The 18657-nt window shown below is 41.0% G+C and overlaps 1 protein-coding gene across 1 annotated transcript in view; it reads left to right on the forward strand.

Annotated features, from left to right (window-relative positions):
• Positions 1-18657, forward strand: part of FRMD4B (FERM domain containing 4B) — a 171209-nt gene that overhangs the window by 129138 nt on the left and 23414 nt on the right. Inside the window, exons 9-11 of the mRNA XM_038771649.1 lie at positions 4720-4785; positions 6784-6841; positions 7943-8029. Coding sequence (XP_038627577.1) covers positions 4720-4785; positions 6784-6841; positions 7943-8029 — 211 coding nt within the window. The remainder of the gene's footprint in view (positions 1-4719; positions 4786-6783; positions 6842-7942; positions 8030-18657) is intronic.

Here is an 18657-nt window from a genome sequence, read left to right on the forward strand (position 1 = left end):
CTGTCTGATTTTTTTTTGACTACAGGTGGTTACCTAGACAGCCTTCACTATAAAATGAGGCTTACATAAACCAGCCATCTCATAGCTTGTGATGATGATGATGGCATTTGTTAAGCACTTACTATGTACCAAGCACTGTTCTAAGCACTGGAAGCACAGTTCTAAGTGTGCCACTGGGCACAGGGGTACCAGGCCAAAGAATATGGAAGCACAGTGAAAAAAAAACTATTGCAAAAATGTGACAAGGGCATGTCCTGTGGTTGATAGAATACACATTTCTCCTCTTATACATTAAACTAAAGTTCTATGAAACAAGCAACTTAAGTCTGATTGCTGGTATTGGCATCTGGTAGTACCCTTGGTGTCTGAGCAATGCTCATCCCAAATAGAAAGGAATCAGAAAAGTTACCTTTCCATATTTCCTTAGACACAGTTGTGCAACTGGGCAAGACGTGAGAAGCAGTGTTGCCTAGTGGATAGAGCACGGGCTAGGAGTAAGAAGGACCTGGGTTCTAATTCCGGCTCTGCTACTTGTCTACTGTGTTACCTTAGTCAAATCACTTCTCTTCTCTCTGCCTTAGTTACCTCATATATAAAATGGGGATGAAGAGTGTGAGCCCCATTTGGGACATGGACTGTGTCCAGTCTGATTAGCTTGTATCTACCCCAGTGCTTAGTACAGTGGCATATAGTAAGCACTTAACAAATGCCATAAAAACAAAACAACAAAAAAAAAAGTGGTCTCTTTGTGACACACCCATGGATTCAATCTCACCATTAAAGACCTCATCTTCTAATACAAAGGATAGCTCTAGTACTTCTGTCACTATACATGGGTAAATAACAAAGACCAGAAAACAAATGTACTCTGTGGGAAGACTTGGTAATGAGGAGCATATTAGCAAGGGATGAATTATATTTTAGGATGCATTTGTATGATTCTGCAGACCATTTAGGCACATTGTTTCTATCAGAGCTTTGGAAGACTGCAGTATCAATTCTCAGTCCATGCAAAATTTCTACTTAAGGTAATATGTGATAAGGAAAAATAATACAATCAAAGTACTTCAATGTAAGTTTAACTTGATAAGCAATTTCCTTAATACAAATTGTTTTGTTGTGTTTCATGGATCCAATTTTCTTGCTTTTCCCTGTTCCATAGCACCATTAACAGCCATTCTTGTTTAGTAAAAGCAAAAACTACTCTGTTTGTGCATGTTCTACTCTACTCAAGAGAATTAACTCTAACAAAAAACCCCAAAAAACACTCTGCCCAAAAGTGGGTTGTGAAGACAGAGATTAGAAAGAATCACTGTCAAAAGCTGGGAATGAGAGTTAAAATGATTTTTCTAGTATTATGATTCATCAGGTGTTTTTTTTCCCCTATAAAAACTTTGGAATGTTTGCCTTTGGTGTCTGAGCCTGACCGAGACCAGTGGGCGTGTAGTTGAGATTTCCCAATAATGCTGGGCCCCCAAAGTCAGAGCTGGGGAGGAGGGAACTTTTGTTTGATAGTGTTAGAACTTCCTCCCTTCCATTTTTTTCTTTTAAAAAAAAAAAAGTCTGGGTGTTTTTGCTGTCATTCTATTGACTGTTTTTAAGGAGCTACTGTGTATTTTTCACTTCCCTCCTCAACAGAAGTACCAGTATTCTATTCCAACATGCCCTGCCATTATGCATGTCCCCAAATCTTAATTCACATCAACACTGTGTTCTTCACTTGGAATTTTTCTTTACTGCCCAGTTATAATTTCTTGGGAAGAATATCAGTACATACTTTTTCCCCTTTAGAAAGCTTGAATGTCTTTTTTTATTGGTATTTATTAAGAACTTACTATGTGCCTAGCACTGGAGTAAATACAAGATAATCAGATCCAACATAGTCCCTCTCCCACATGGGGTTCCCAAGCTGGTATTTTATCCTCATTTTGCAGTTGAGGAAACTGAGGCACAGAGAAGTTAGGTGATTTGCCCCAAATCACACAGTAGGCAAGTGGTGGGGTCCAGACCAGAACCCATATCTCTTGACTTTTAGTCCCATGCTCTTTCCACTAGGTCAGGCTGCCTCACTTTATAATAGGAGAGTTCATTCATTCATTCATTCAATCGTATTTATTGAGCGCTTACTGTGTGCAGAGCACTGTACTAAGCACTTGGGAAGTACAAGTTGGCAACATATAGAGACGGTCCCTACCCAACAGCGAGCTCACAGTCTAAAAGGGGGAGACAGACAACAAAACATATTAACAAAGTAAAATAAATAGAATAAATATGTACAAGTAAAATAAATAGAGTAATAAATATGTACAAACATATATACAGGTGATGTGGGGAGGGGAAGGAGGTAAGGCGGGGGGATGGGGAGGAGGGGGAGAGGAAGGAGGGAGCTCAGTCTGGGAAGGCCTCCTGGAGGAGGTGGACTCTCAGTAGGGCTTTGAAGGGAGGAAGAGAGCTAGCTTGGCGGATGTGCGGAGAGAGGGCATTCCAGGCCAGGGCGAGGACATGGACCGGGGGTCGATAGCGGGACAGGCGAGAATGAGGCACAGTGAGGAGGTTAGCGGCAGAGGAGTGGAGGGTGTGGGCTGGGCTGTAGAAGGAAAGAAAGGAGGCTCAGTAATGGAGAGCCTTGAAGCCAAGAGTGAGGAGTTTTTGCCTGATGTGTAGATAGGCACTGGAGATTTTTGAGGAGGGGAGTAACATGCCCAGAGCATTTCTGACAAAGACAATCCGGGCAGCAGCATGAAGTATAGATTGAAGTGGGGAGAGACAGGAGGATGGGAGATCAGAGAGGAGGAGGATGCAGTAATCCAGTCGGGATAGGATGAGAGATTGAACGAGCAGGGTAGCGGTTTGGATGGAGAGGAAAGGGCGGATCTTGGCGGTGTTGCAGAGGTGAGACCGGCAGGTTTTGGTGACGGATGGATGTGCGGGGTGAACGAGAGAGCGGAGTCGAGGATGACACCAAGGTTGCGGGCTTGTGAGACGGGAAGGATGGTAGTGCTGTCAACAGTGATGGAAAAGTCAGGGAGAGGGTAGGGTTTGGGAGGGAAGATAAGGAGTTCAGTCTTGGACATATTGAGTTTTAGATGGCGGGCAGACATCCAGATGGAGATGTCCTGAAGGCAGGAGGAGATACGAGCCTGGAGGGAGGGAGAGAGAGCAGGGGCAGAGATGTAGATTTGGGTGTCATCAGTGTGGAGATGACATTTGAAGCCGTGGGAGAGAATGAGTTCACCAAGGGAGTGAGTGTAGATCGAGAACAGAAGGGGACCAAGAACTGACACTTGAGAAACCCCTACAGTAAGGGGATGGGAGAGGGAGGAGAAGCCCGCAAAAGAGACTGAGAATGAATGGCCGGAGAGGTAGGAGGAGAACCAGGAGAGGGCAGAGTCTGTGAAGCCAAGGTTGGATAGTGTGTTGAGGAGAAGGGGGTGGTCCACAGTGTCGAAGGCAGCTGAGAAGTCGAAGAGGATTAGGATAGAGTAGGAGCCTTTGGATTTGGCAAGCAGGAGGTCATTGGTGACCTTTGAGAGGGTAGTTTCTGTGGAATGTAGGGGATGGAAGCCAGATTGGAGGGGGTCAAGGAGAGAGTTGGCATTGAGGAATTCGAGGCATCGCATATAGATGACTCGTTCAAGGAGTTTGGAAAAGAATGGTAGGAGGGAGATAGGGCAATAACTAGAAGGTAAGGTGGGGTCAAGAGAGGGGGTTTTTTTAGGTTGGGAGAGACATGGGCATGTTTGAAGGCCGAGGGGAAGGAACCAGTGGAGAGTGAGCCCTTGAAGATGGAGTTAAGGAGGGGAGGAGGGACGGAGCGAGAGATTTCATAAGATGAGAGGGAATGGGGTCAGAAGCACAGGTGGCCAGAGTAGCACTTGAGAGGAGGGAGGAGATCTCATCTGAGGATACTGCTGGGAAAGATGGGAGAGTAGCGGAGAGGGTTGAGAGCTGGGGGGTTGGAGAAAGGTGGTGGTGGGGGGAGTGACTTGGGGAGCTCAGACCTGATGGATTCAATTTTATTAATGAAGTAGGAGGCCAGATCGTTGGGGGTGAGGGAAGAAGGAGGGGGAGAAACAGGGGTCCTCAGAAGGGAGTTAAACGTATAGAAGAGCTGACGGGGATGATGGGCATGGGTGTCAATAAGGGAGGAGAAATAGTTTTGTCTGGCAGAGGAGAGGGCAGAGTTAAGGCAGGACGGGATAAACTTGAAGTGAACGAGGTTGGCATGGTGTTTAGACTTTTGGCAGCAGCGTTCAGCAACTCGAGCATAGGAGCGAAGGAGGCGGACAGTGGCAGTGATCCAGGACTGTGGGTTAGTGGTACGAGAGCAGCGAAGGGAAAGGGTAGCAAGGGAGTTAACAACAATACTTACAATGTAATGTCCAGGTAAAATTAAGTGGAGAATGGAAAAATTTAAGAGTTCCCTCAGCTTGCTTGTTCTTATGTATTAGATATGGAGTCAAAAAAGAGCCCAAAACAACAACAAAAAACATTGCCTACTGTTTAAAATTGGTTAGGTTTCTGGGTAGCTAAATTTTAAAGACATGTTCTTTAAACAGCATTTGCCCAAAGAAACCTTATGTTTACTGACTAGAAAGCCATGAGGAAATGGAATACATGGCTGTGTTACGTTGGTTTTATACAACTTTCCCTCATAGTGATGTGCCATATAAGACTTTCTGTGCATCTCAGGTGATTTTTTTTCCCATTGTTTTGCAGCGAGGGCCGAGTCATCGAACATTATTTGAAAATCAAAGGTCTGACGCGAGGCCAAGCGATTGTTCAGTGAGTTATTTCCCATTTGCGTATTTGGATATCATTTGAAATCATTTCTAATGTAAAATTGTTCTGGGTGCCAGTTACCCACTTACAAGTTGTCACATTTTTTGGCAAGAGCCATAATATATTTATAGCTTGAATTTAAATTCATCAAGTATAGGCTAGATTGATTGATAGCCTGATGTTAAGACTTGTATCACTGCCATCGGTTTGTTAATTTTAGGGTTGAAAATGGCCTGTTCGAACAAAGTTTCAATTACAGAAAGTATGCTATAGCTGCTGTTCACACAGAACAAGTTTTTTACTTTGATTCTCATAAAAGATGGTCCAATTTAGAAGAGAATGTTAGAACATTAAAACACTGAGCTGTTGTATTCTGCAGCTAATCCCAGAGACAGTATATAGGTTTACCATGCCTTTTTCCAAATTAATCTCATTCTTTTACAGAACACAGCTAATATAATGTGCCTGGAGTGTGACCTGTTTATTCAGGGAAGGAACAGGGAGTTTGTAATCTCAAATTTTATATCTTTATTTAAGCTATTTAGGTCGGGATTTCTGTTTCTCCATTGGTGAATCTGGATTAATTATTATATTACCCCAGTTTAGGGAAGGTCATTGATGAGCTTTGGATTTACCTGTTTACATCAAGAATCCCTTCAGTTCTCTGAATATAGTTCCAAACCCATGGTTGGAGTAAAACTTGCATTAAAAGCTATATTGCTGATGACTTTCTCCAAGTTATTGAAGACATTTTTTTTTTGTCTTTTTGTCTTGCTAACCTCAGTTGTTCACGAGATGCTGTTACCCCATAGACAGTCTCTGATGGGGGCAGAGTTGAAAACAGCAATTCTGTTTTTATCCTTCAGGAAAAAGATATAAGAAATTGCTGATCCTCACAAAGGACCCCTTTCCCCAGGAAACCTGCAATGCTGTATCTGTAGCTTCTCTTGCTCTGTGTTGTGTCACACTCACAGAAGGAATGAGAAATTTGGGACCATGGTATCGTCGTTATGATTGTGATACGCAAGTGTAGCAGCAGTGAGCGGGTGTTGCAAGGGGTGGGGATGCAGGCACAGGGTTAGTCTGCCACCAGGGGAGGGGCCCAAATGACCCTTATAGATTCCCTGGGCTGGGTTGGAGGTCATGTCCTGCCAGCAGAGGGCAAGGAACAGAGGTGCCAGCTTGGTTCCAAGGGCATACTGGGCACACAGCCCAAGCCCTTGGGGTGGAGTAAAAATGGGAGAGGCAGGGCTGCAGTTGCTGCTGACCAAGAAACAACAGGAGTTGGGGACAGGAGTGGTGGCAAAACAATTTTCATACTAAAATGACCATTCCAGGACCTTATCCTTTTACAGAGCAGAGTTCCAGGCCAACCTGAGTTGCTTAGAGCTCTGGTACACAACCTGCCCTCTCACTTTCTTCAGGCCCTCGTAAGGACAGTTTCTCAGTTAGCCAAAGCCCAGCTGAAGCAGCATGTAGTTGACGTTCAAACTAAACATTCACTTTTTTAAGAGATTCCATTGAACTTTATCCTTGTGAAATAGGCTGGTTAAATGGGTTAACCTTTGAATTCTTGCGTTCTAGGCATATAGTGTTCTAGTTTTCCAAGGCATGGTCATTAAGGAATTTTAATCAGTACTTTCCCTGATATTTTGAAAATGCTATTTCTAAAGACCTTTGGAAAATGGAGTTTTGTTCTCACTTCCTGACCTTTTGATAAGGCAAAACACATTAATGAGTGGAAAATTTCACTTTATTAAGAAAACGTTAGTCATGGCAACTAATGCATCTGTGAAAGTAGATTATTGTACTCAAGGAAATGTGCATTCTCATGTACAGGCATTGGTTCAAGTAATTAATGGCCCTTTAACTTCCTATCCCCCTGTTAAGGCTCGCTGAGTGCATAGGTAAAAAGTTCATACTGCAGGGTTAAATTTGTAAGCCAAAAATGCTCATTATTTTCTGCAGGAAAAACTGACCCAATCTGTACTCTTTCTACAGGTACATGAAAGTAGTAGAAGCTCTACCTACATATGGAGTCCATTACTACAGAGTAAAGGTACATTTTCATGAAAAATGTAAGGTTAACCATTATCTTATTACAAGTGGCTGTACTTTTTTTGTTAGAGTTGATTAACAGCCCAACAATTCTTCACAGTGACCTAGATCTTTGTTTTCAACAAATACTCCAAAACAATTTCATTTTTTTTCTAAACAGATTTCAAATGATATCAAATAAGGGATGTTTGTTCAAAGTGTTCCAGGAAAAAATCTTTATCAACCTAATTTAAAAGGTCCCTCTCTTGAATAGTTAATAGCTTTCAGAGGTCTATGCAGTATTAATCAAGGTTTGCCGAATGTAATGAAGAAAATATAATTTCCTATAAAGGGGTGCTTTGCAAATTAATTTTACTGCCCACTTCATTCTCCCTTTCACAAATGATGTAAAGTCTCAAAGGGGCAAAATTTATTTTTAAGCCAGAACACTACTAAAAAAGAGTTTTCCTTTATAATTATTGTGGGTCTATGTTGGGGAGCTTTCATTTTTCCTTTTCCCTGTGAATGCACCCTCTGACTTGAATAGATTCAAGGGGTAGATTGAATTACAAGAGAAATCTGTATAGAAAAATGCAATTACTCCTTTCTATCTACAGGGTTTTATTATGCATATTTAAACACAGGGACCTCGTCTTATACTCTAATTTTACTCTCATGAGTTATTGAGAGGGAAATTTTGTTCTTCAAATTGGAGGTACTTTTCTCATTCTGCATAGTACTCTGTGATTCTGGGCTTTAGGACAACTCACTGAGATACCAAGCAGCCAACTTTTTAAAGTGTATAATTAACCCAGTCCTTCGTTCATTTCTCAGTTGAATCACCAAAGCTTTATTGCATTTCTTCATCTGTAGAACCAAAACAATAATGTGGCCTTTTTTTCCATGCTAATGATATTTAACACCATTTGGGTTGTGAATTCCATTCAGAAAAACAGTGGAAATACATTAAAAAATACCTTTGGTCTTTACACGTTGGTGTATTTACAGACAGTTTAATTTCTAACTTGCTTGTACTTGTTGGAGGATGAAATAAATAGTGTTTAATCTCTGAAGGGCTTAACTCTTTGTTATGTCCTAGTTCTCATGCTCTTCCATTATGTAGGATAAACAAGGGATTCCTTGGTGGCTTGGAATCAGCTATAAGGGAATTGGACAATACGATATACAAGACAAGGTGAAACCTCGGAAAGTGAGTGTTTGTCATTTGAGTTTTCTAAAAACTAATGCAGAACTTTTAATTAACTCCAGAGATGAACTAGTAAGAACATTGCCTGTCCTTCAAAAGGGAATCCAGTTCAGAAAGTTGTGGAATCCAATTCAGTAATGTTGCTTGTGTATAACAAGCTCCTCTCCTCACCATCTCACCATCTTCTCAGTTTCCTCATCTGTAAAATGGGGATTAATACCTGTTCTCTCCCGATCCCCCCCACCCCATCCGTATTTTTCCCCCACTCAAGACTGTCAGCCTCATGTGGAATAGGTGCTGTGTCTGACTTGATTATCGTGTATCTACCCCATTGCTTCATATAGTGCTTGGCATATAGCTCATTGTGGGCAGGGACTGTGCTTGTTTATTGTTATTTTGTACTCTTCCAAGTGCTTAGTACAGTGTTCTGCACACAGTAAGCCCTCAGTAAATACAATTGAATGAATGAACATGGTAAGCACTTATTGAATACCTCAATTATTATTATCAGCCTGCCTCTTTGACCGTAACCTTCTTGAGGATAGGGAACTTGTCTTATTGTAATTCCTGTTGATTGTGATGATAGCAATGGTGATGACTTGAGCTATTAAGACCTTGTAACAGATCTTTCTTTTGGGTACTTACTCTGTTCACAAAAGTTAACTTATCACAGAGATAGGGATAATTTTTGACATCAGCATTGGCCAAATTTCCTTTATATTAACTCATCTCTGGACCCAGTCATGTAATCCTTCCTTGTGAACCTCCCATTCACAACAGTGAGCATTACATAAGTGAAACAAGGCACATAATAGCAGGCCAAGGACAGCTGTGTTATCAAAACCTGACACTGGAGCCTTATGTTTATCAGGCAGAAACTCCTCACCCTGGGCTTCAAGGCTCTCCATCACCTCACCCCCTCCTACCTCACCTCCCTTCTCTCCTTCTACAGCCCATCCCGCACCGTCCGCTCCTCTGTCGCTAATCTCCTCACCATGCCTCGTTCTCGCCTGTCCCGCCATCGACCCCCGGCCCACGTCATCCCCCAGGCCTGGAATGCCCTCCCTCTGCCCATCTGCCAAGCTAGCTCTCTTCCTTCCTTCAAGGCCCTACTGAGAGCTCACCTCCTCCAGGAGGCCTTCCCAGACTGAGCCCCTTCCTTCCTTTCCCCCTCGTCCCCCTCTCTATCCCCCCCATCTTACCTCCTTCCCTTCCCCACAGCACCTGTATATATGTATATATGTTTGTACATATTTATTACTCTATTTATTTATTTATTTTACTTGTACATATCTATTCTATTTATTTCATTTTGTTAGTATGTTTGGTTTTGTTCTCTGTCTCCCCCTTCTAGACTGTGAGCCCACTGTTGGGTAGGGACTGTCTCTACAAGTTGCCAACTTGTACTTCCCAAGCGCTTAGTACAGTGCTCTGCACACAGTAAGCACTCAATAAATATTGATTGATTGATTATGTAACACATATCACTTCAATCAGTCTCTTGCTTTCATGAGTATTAGAAAAACATCCAAATTCAGCATAAAACAGATCTTGTAATCATACATAGTGTTCTTAATCTTCAAAGTACTTTACAGACAGCAATCAATCCTCACAATCTTTCTTTGAGTTATGAAAGTAAATACTACCTCCATTTTATTGTTGTGAAACTGAGACAGAAAAGGCAGTTGACTTGCCCTGGGCCACAGTCCGATTGAGAATGGCAGTCCTGGGCTGAAATTCAGATATTCCTAGATCACAGACTATGTGGACATTATTTCTTCTTATCAGAAATCATGGCAGTAAATAATGGGGCACCTTCCAAAGAGATCTCAATCTTGGAGTAGTATCATGTAATAATATGTCTTTACAACCTTACTGTAAAATTTTGAAACGTATGCACTGTGAATAAAATAGATTTGAGTTATGAATGTTCCAAAAGATTTTAAGGAGGGTTATAGAATTATATTTCAAGCACTGACAAAATTGTGTTTCCACTTTGGTTTAGATTTTAGAGAGAGGATTAGATTATTTGGGAGTTCTCTTTTTTTTAAATGTAGTTTGTGAAAGATCAGGACCAGTGGTCGATGACTGGGCAGTTAATTTGTATGTGCGGAACATGTTCTGGATTGTGAATCCAGTATTAGCCTTTTCAGTCATATACACCCAGAGGTGAATTTCACAGTCAACAGCATCTTTGAGAATTAATTCATTCAATCGTATTTATTGAGCGCTTTCTGTGTGCAGAGCACTGTACTAAGCGCTTGGGAAGTACAAGTTGGCAATGACAAACATGTGTGTGTGTGTGTGTGTAGTAGTTAAAAATTAGTTGTTTAGCAAATATGGATTAAAGCACCCCAATTGAGATTCACTACTGAGCAATTTACAAATATCCCCTTAGTAAACATCTAACTTTAGTTAATTAGTAACAAATAATACTAATTTCTTTCTACTTTTATTTTCAAGTCTTTCCTCAATTAAGAATTACCGGTAGTGCCTAGCACAACATCTCACACAGAACTAATTGGTAAATAACACTGGTTGTTGATGAAGATCATAATTAGATTTTTTTTCATCCAAAAAACTGTGGGCAAGGTACACCAATTCCATATTCCTCTGCTTTACCCAGTTTTCTAATGTGTAGGATGTTCAATTTTAAAATTAACTCATATATTAAACTCCCCACTTCCTTTTATTTCTCCTCAAAAATTTTTCAGATAATTCTATTTTCGATTATTCAGTGCAGATGGGTGTTTCAAGACTCTATTTTGGTGCTGCAGTTACCTTTCCTGTAGCCACTTTATATAAATAAAAGGATGTCTAAATTCACAAGGATGATCAAAACTGATTTATGCGAGAAGGGTCGTTTCATACATTAACATACATTAACATGTATGAAACGTGCACTGTATAACAAACTACAATTCTTAATTGGTAGCCAAGAGTATGGTCAAGTACTAGCCTTCAATAAAATTGTGTTTATGATGGAAATGTTTATAGATGATTAATCCTCATAGCACTTGCTTACTTTATTATAATTAAGTGGCTTTAAAAAAAACAAAGGGAGAAGGATATGCAAAGAGGAAAGGGAAAGATTATTGGCAGGAAGCTGTTTTTAAAGAGCTACCCTTTGAAACAGAGATCTTCAACAAGTTAAGGAAAAGACCAGAAATAAAGACATTTCTTTATAAAACGAAGTAGGAAAGTGAGATTCCTTGAAATATGTAATAGGTATAATTGAATACCAGTGTAAGAGTCTCAGGTAATAATAATAATAATGGCATTTTATTAAGCAATTACTATGTGCAAAGCACTTTTCTAAGCACTGGGAAGGTTACAAGGTGATCAGGTTGTCCCACGGGAGGCTCACAGTCTTAATCCCCATTTTACAGATGAGGTAACTGAGGCACAGAGAAGTTAAGTGACTTGCCCAAAGCCACACAGCTGACAATTGGCAGAACCAGGGTTTGAACCCACGACCTCTGACTCCAAAGCCCACGCTCTTTCCACTGAGCCATGCTGCTTCTCTATGAAAGAGGCTGGGAGGGGGAAAGAGGCAACAGCAGGGAAGAACCCCTTCTACCCAGCCTCACTGCCTCTCCTCTTCTAAGCTCCCTTATGCCAATCCCCTGTCTCAGGGCTTCTACAGCTCCTCAGAAGTAGTGGTTATGTAGTTGTTATTTTGGTCAGGAACTGCTGTTACATGGAGTTCTTGAAACTAACCAAGATTTCGCTGTGGCCTAGTGAAAACAGCATGGGATTGGGACCCAGAAAACCCGTGTTCTAATTCCATTTTTACCACTGGCCGGCTGTGTGATCTTGGGTCACCTAATTTATCTGTCCCTCAGTTTCCTCATCTGTAAAATGGGAATAAGAGGCCTATTTCCATTTTTATTTTGAGCCCCATATGGACAGGAACTGTCTAATCTGATTATTTTGTACTTCAGTATTTAACACATTTGTTTGTTTTAGTGAGGGCAGCATAAACTGCAATTTTGCTACAAATCAAAAGCAACCTGGAAACTTGGTTGGCATTGATTTGATTACTGATTGGGATCATTCACAAACTTAAATGTTGCTGTATGTTACTACTGAATGATTATTCCTGCAATAGTGTCATATGCCTCCTGGCTAAATTTAGATAAAACACCACAAATATTGTTGTTTCCTCACCGTGCCTCATTCTTGCCTGTCCCACTGTCGACCTCTGGCCCACGTCCTTCCCCTGGCCTGGAATGCCCTCCCTCCACACATCCATCAAACTAGCTCTTTTCCTTCCTTCAAAGCCCTATTGAGAGCTCACCTCCTCCAGGACACCTTCCCAGACTGAGCCCCCTTTTTCCTCTCCTCCTCCCCTCCCCATCGCACCCCCGCCTTGAGTTACCCCCTTCCCCTCCCCACAGCACTTCTATATATTTGTACATATTTATTACTTTATTTTACTTCTACATATTTACTACTCTATTTTATTAATGATGTGCATATGGCTATAATTCTATTTATTCTGATGGTTTTGACACCTGTTTACTTGTTTTGTTTTATTGTCTATCTCCCTCTTAATAATAATAATGATGATAATAATAATAATGACGGTATTTGTTAAGCGCTTACTATGTGCAAAGCATTGTTCTAAGCACTGAGGGGGAAACAAGGAGATCAGATTGTCCCACGTGGGGCTCACAGTCTTAATCCCCATTTTACAGATGAGGTAACTGAGGCATGGAATAGTTAAGTTACTTGCCCAAAGTCACACAGCTGACAAGTGGCGGGATTAGAACCCATGACCTCTGACTCCAAGCTCAGGCTCTTTCCACTGAGCCATGCTGCTTCTAGACTGTGAGCCCGTTGTTGGGTAGGGACCATCTCTATATGTTGCCGACTTGTACTTCCCAAGCACTTAGTACAGTGCTCTGCACACAGTAAGCACTCAATAAATATGATTGAATGAATGAATTTGGGTGACCATTTTAGATTTATTCTTCCGTTAATTACACTAGACCAGCCCAGGTAGCTGAAAAGATCTCACAAATTCCCTAAAGCTCTGGGTAGAGACAGAGTGAACTGAGTGACATGTTCACTAGCTTAAGTCTTCCTATTTGGTTGACTAAAAGTGTTAGTTGTATTGGGTATGCAGGAAGCTACATGCTCAGCTGTTCTTAACACTGCAAACTTGGCAAATTCTCCCTTGACTGACTGGTTACAAGACTAGCCAGCTGTTTCTCTCACTGCTTAAAAGCCCAATGAGGAGCCCAATAAAAGGGGAAGCGGAAACCTATCCTGGACAGAGTTGGGCCCACCCTGCAAATAAATCAAAATCAATCAGGATATGGTACGAAAAGAAGAAATGATCCTATTATAAAATGTAAACAGTAGGCTTGCTTTTCCTGTTGTAAAGTATATAATTAAGCATTGGATCTGCTGACAACCAATTCATTTTCTTGAAGAAAAAAATTCCTGTGGTTTCGGAAATAGAAAAATACAAAATCCCTTGGCATTTCTAACTAGTGATATTAACCCTCAAATTCCTGCCTCTGCCCTGATACAAGGATTCCATTTTAGTATTAAAATATCTATTAGAAAATAAGCCCAAATATTGAAAACTGATGAGAGTGCAAGAAATCATTGATATTGACCCTAAATGTTTCATTCCCCATGACCCCATTGTGATTGAATGAATGCAGCATAAAATGGAATTTACTTAAACAGATTTTAAGCTCAAAAGTGTCCTAGTTTGTTTACCTATTACGCAGTAAGAAAAATATGTATTACTACTTTGTTTCATCCAGTTTTAAAGTACTATTTACTGTCAGTGATCAGAATGTGTTCAGTTAAAATAAATTTAGGGAAGCCAGTATTTGATCACATTGCCCCAATTGACCTACTGTCATCAGTGTATAAAAAATATAATCAAACACTAAATGCCTGGAGGTCCATCATCAACAAGTTAATGAACTAATATTCAGTCATCATCAACTCTTTCAGGGTTAATCATTGATGCCCTGGCCCTTCACCAATCATTTCCTCCCCTGGCCTTGAATTTCTCCAACTGTCTACTCCACTTATTTCACCCAACTGTTTATTCTTCCCTTCCCCCCCACAACCTCCCATGAAGATTCTCCTCCCAGACTGTTCACATTTGTTCTCTCATCCTCTTCCACCTGAGTTAGTGGTTCAGTTGGGATTTGAACTCACCACTCTGCATTTTTCATCGCTTTCTGAGCCCTGAGTTATGTCACCTCTACTGGGGTTTTTTTTGTTTTTTTTTTCATTTGTTAAGCACTTACTATGTGCAAAGCACTGTTCTAAGCCCTGGGGAGGATACAAGGTGATCAGTTTGTCTCCCGTGGGGCTCACAGTCTTAATCCCCATTTTACAGATGAGGTAACTGAGGCACAGAGAAGTTAAGTGACTTGCCGAAAGTCACACAGCTGACAATTGGTGGAGCTGGGATTTAAACCCATGACCTCTGACTCCCAAGCCTATGCTCTTCCCACTGAGCCACACTGCTTCTGGGTTATGAGGAAAGCTTGAGGAAGAGCTTCCCTTTCCCAGATTTAGAACTCTCTCAGCTCCTAGGTTTGCCATCTTTTCCTTAACCCCCTGAGACACCCTGGAATCTTAGGTTGTGGATGGTAATGGGAGATGAGTATCAGATTTAATGTGCAATAAGGACTGCCACTAAATCATGGGAAAAGGGGAGGGGGGAAGGGCGGAGGTTGAAGGCTAGGGAAGTGGGAAAGCTGGAAGATGAGCAAATTCCCTAATGGGAAAAAGGGGAATGAATGACCACAGGGAACCCCCTGGAGATAGTTTAATAATTGAGGCTGTTGGTTGATAAATTGATTTTGGGTGTCTCAACAATTGGAATTTGTCAACTATTGGATATTACTTTGGATAATTTGATACTTTCCTTTTGTAGAATGCTGCTCTGAATCCAGTCCATTGCCTTACCTAATAGTGGATTTTCATTCAATATTTGGAATTTCTTTTTTTTTTTTTTTTTTTAGTGGTATTTGTTAAGTGCCTGCTATGTGCCGAAACTATTCTAAGTGCTGGAGTAGGTACAAGGTAATCAGACTGACACGGTCCCTGTCTCACATAGGGCTCACAGTCTTAATCCCCATTTTACAGATGAGGTAATTGAGTCATAGAGAAATTAAGTGACTTGTCCAAGGTCACACAGCAGACAAGTGGCAGAGCCGGTATTAGAACCCAGGTCTTTCTGACTCCCAGGCCCATGCTCTGTCCACTAGACTATGCTGCTTCCCATTCAAAGCTGTATTTTTTATGGTAGTAGTTGTTTCCTGCTTACTATGTGCCAAGCACTATAATAATAATAATAATGATGGTATTTGTTAAGCGCTTACTGCATACGAAGCACTGTTCTAAGCACGGGGTGGGGGGATGCAAGGTGAGCAGGTTGTCCCACGTGGGGCTCACAGTCTTAATCCCCATTTTACAGATGAGGTTACTGAGGCACAGAGAAGTTAAGTGGCTTGCCCAAGGTCACACAGCTGACAAGTGGTGGAGCCGGGATTCGAACCCATGACCTCTGACTCCCAAGCCCGTGCTCTTTCCACTGAGCCATGCTGCTTCTCTTAGCCTTGCTGCTTCTCTTGTACCAAGTGCTGTGGTAAGATAGTAATAATATTAATTATAGTATTTGGTAAGCACTTACTACATGCCAAGTTCTATACTGTAGCACCATACTATACAAGCCCTGTAGATACACGTTAATCAAGTTGAACACAGTCCCTGTCCCACATGGGGCTCTCAGTCTTAGTCGGAAGGGGGAGGATTTATTCTCCATTTTACAGATGAGGTAAGTGAGGCACAGAGAAGGTCACACAAGCAGATAACTGGCGGAGCTGGGATTAGAACCCAGGCTCTCTGACTTCCAGGCCTGTGCTGCTTCTCAGTCTGTTAAATATGTGTAGAAATGCATTTATTATGGCAATTTGTCAATTCTGGGTCAGAGTGCTTTGGAATTGAGCATTTTCAAAATATGGACCAAATTGGAAAAAAAACCCCAAAATCCAAAAAACAAAAACATTTTGATTCCAAAAGGTTCACTAGGTATTCTTTGAATGCATTTACCTTCCTGCTTAATTTAGATATATTTTCACTGAGTCTGAGTATTTTCTTCCAAGAGGTGAAGAAACTATTGATTGGAATACTGACATGGAGTTGTGCACATTGTGACTTAAAGTTAGCACAGGATGTTTAATAAAGACGTTCTTCCTACATATAATTCTTTCCAGATGTAAAATGTGTGAGATTTACCTTCCTCCAGCCTCATTTCATCTCAGTGTTATAATTACGGAATCCTTGCACTTTGATTTTGTTGTGAATGAAATAAGGGAGTCTACAATAGGAGCTTTAGTTCAAGATATGTTTTTGTAGATGATCTTTCCATTGGTGTTTAGAAAGATCAGCAAATGTAAAACAATTTGAAAAAGACGATCTCTTTAGAAATAGAATAAGTAAAGATGGCCTAAAAACACACCTGTGTGACAAAATGATTACAGCTTTTATGACTTTTAAGCAGGGCTTTCCTGATAACCCCATATGTCTGCCAGGGGATGCATTTTTCCTTCAGAAACTGTATCTACTACAACAAGAAATCAGATTTTAGATTATAATTACGGTATTTATTAAGTGCTTACTATGTGCTAACCACTGTTCTAAGCGCTGGGATATATACAAGATAATTAGGTCGGACTCGATCCGTGTCCCATATGAGGCTCACAGTTAAGTAGGAGGGAGTAGGATTTAATCCCCATTTTACAGATGGCAAAGAGGTACAGAGAAGTTAAGTGATTTGCCCAAGATCACACAGCAGGCAGCAGCAGGAACCCAGATCCTCTGATTTCCAGGCCCATTCTCTCTCCACTAAGGCCATGCTGCTTGAGCTCTATGGGATTCCCTCCCTTCAAAGTCCAAACATTTTCCCCCATCTAAACCTCAGTTTTAAGTTTCTCCTCTTGAACATAGGCATTTCCCTGATGCCTGGGATTTCATCTCATTTTTCTTTAGCAATGATATGCCAATTTATACTTTGAATTTAGCCTTGATATACTATTTACATATGCAAAATTGTGCCTTTCTAAAATGATCAAATCATAAAAGCCAGGGCATAATTCATAACTTGTGATTAAATATTTGCGTCAAGAAGGGGAAAATTTGGTATACACTCAGTTCTGCCAAAAACGTGTGTTTTCACTATAGATTTTGGACAGAAACACAACTTTGGATGCAGAGTTGAGTACTGTATCACCAGCTGTCCTTAATGTGGGGTTCTGCAAGAAAACAAAGTATTACAGGAGGACTGCGTGTACCAAACTTCACTTTTAAATAGTAACTGTTATCAAGCAGCTAGAAAACTCTGTAGCCTGATCAATTATTTTTTCCCATTTGTTAGATAACACTGGGATTTAGAGAAGAATCTGAATCACTGTGTATACAAAATCAACACACAATTTAAAAGGAAAAGCATAACATAAGCTGCTTTTGAGTTCCAAACCAAAACGGCCTCATCAGCACATTCCACCAGCACAGCTCTCCCCAAATCATCATTTATTATGTTCTGAAGCAAAAGTAGTGTATGTGGCCTACTCCTCCTAATCTTGGAGATAATGTAGCTTTGGAAAAGCCAATAAAAGCCCAAATCCTACCAGAAACTTTCCTTCACCCCAGTAAACCCAACACAAATCTAGTAACCCCATGCTAGCTAATGCTGACAAAAAAACAAAAGCAAATTTAAATGAAGTGACTTCACTGAGTATTTTAAATCAGGCCCCCTGTCCCTTTTCCAAGCTTCTTACAGAAAATGTTTGGCTTATTAGCAAATTGCTGTTTTGGATCTGGGTTTTTTTTGTTTTTCTTTTGTGGGGGAGGGCGTGCGGAGGTGTTGACCCAATTAATACTCTGTGATAGTGTAAATGTGATAAGTTGACGTAGAAGTATGTGCTGCAGCCATGACTATTCCAAATTTAGTCATTTCTAACTGAACTTCCATATGACCTGATTTTCAGTTCTGTGGTTACTGTATTTTTGAAGCCTCATCACCTTTGACATTTTTATACTGTCCCCCAACACCACCTACTGTCATAGGGTGTGATATGTTCCCCTGAATTAGTCAAGGTAAAAGATGACATTTTATTTATTCCTGTCAAGGTACTTTCATTACTTCAGGGAGGATCCTCTTAACTAGAACCATCATCAGCTCTCTGTAGTATTCTCTTGTTTGCATAAACACATTCCTTAGCACATTTAATTGCTCATGATCTCGGTGTGTACTTTGCTCTCCCCTCCTTCTCTAACCTGTTGCATTCTTTAGACAGAAAGGGAGTTCTTTCCCGGTGACTATACCAAGAAACAAAGGAGGAAATAATCATGTCCTTGATTTTCCTCTACTTGCCTCCCAGGGAATGACCACACACCTTTATGATCCATAGGAGCATAGGTTTCCTCTAGTCTCCTTTTTATTCTTGGCCAGGAGCATTCAAGAGAAACAGCATGGCCTAGTGGGTAGAGCACGGGCCTGGGAGTCAGAAGGACCAGGGTTCTAGTCCCAGCTCCCCCACTTGTCTGCCGTGTGACCTTGGGCAAGTCACTTCACTTCTCTGTGCCTC

Source organism: Tachyglossus aculeatus, chromosome X1, assembly GCF_015852505.1.
Source record: "Tachyglossus aculeatus isolate mTacAcu1 chromosome X1, mTacAcu1.pri, whole genome shotgun sequence".
NCBI classification, from domain to species: domain Eukaryota; kingdom Metazoa; phylum Chordata; class Mammalia; order Monotremata; family Tachyglossidae; genus Tachyglossus; species Tachyglossus aculeatus.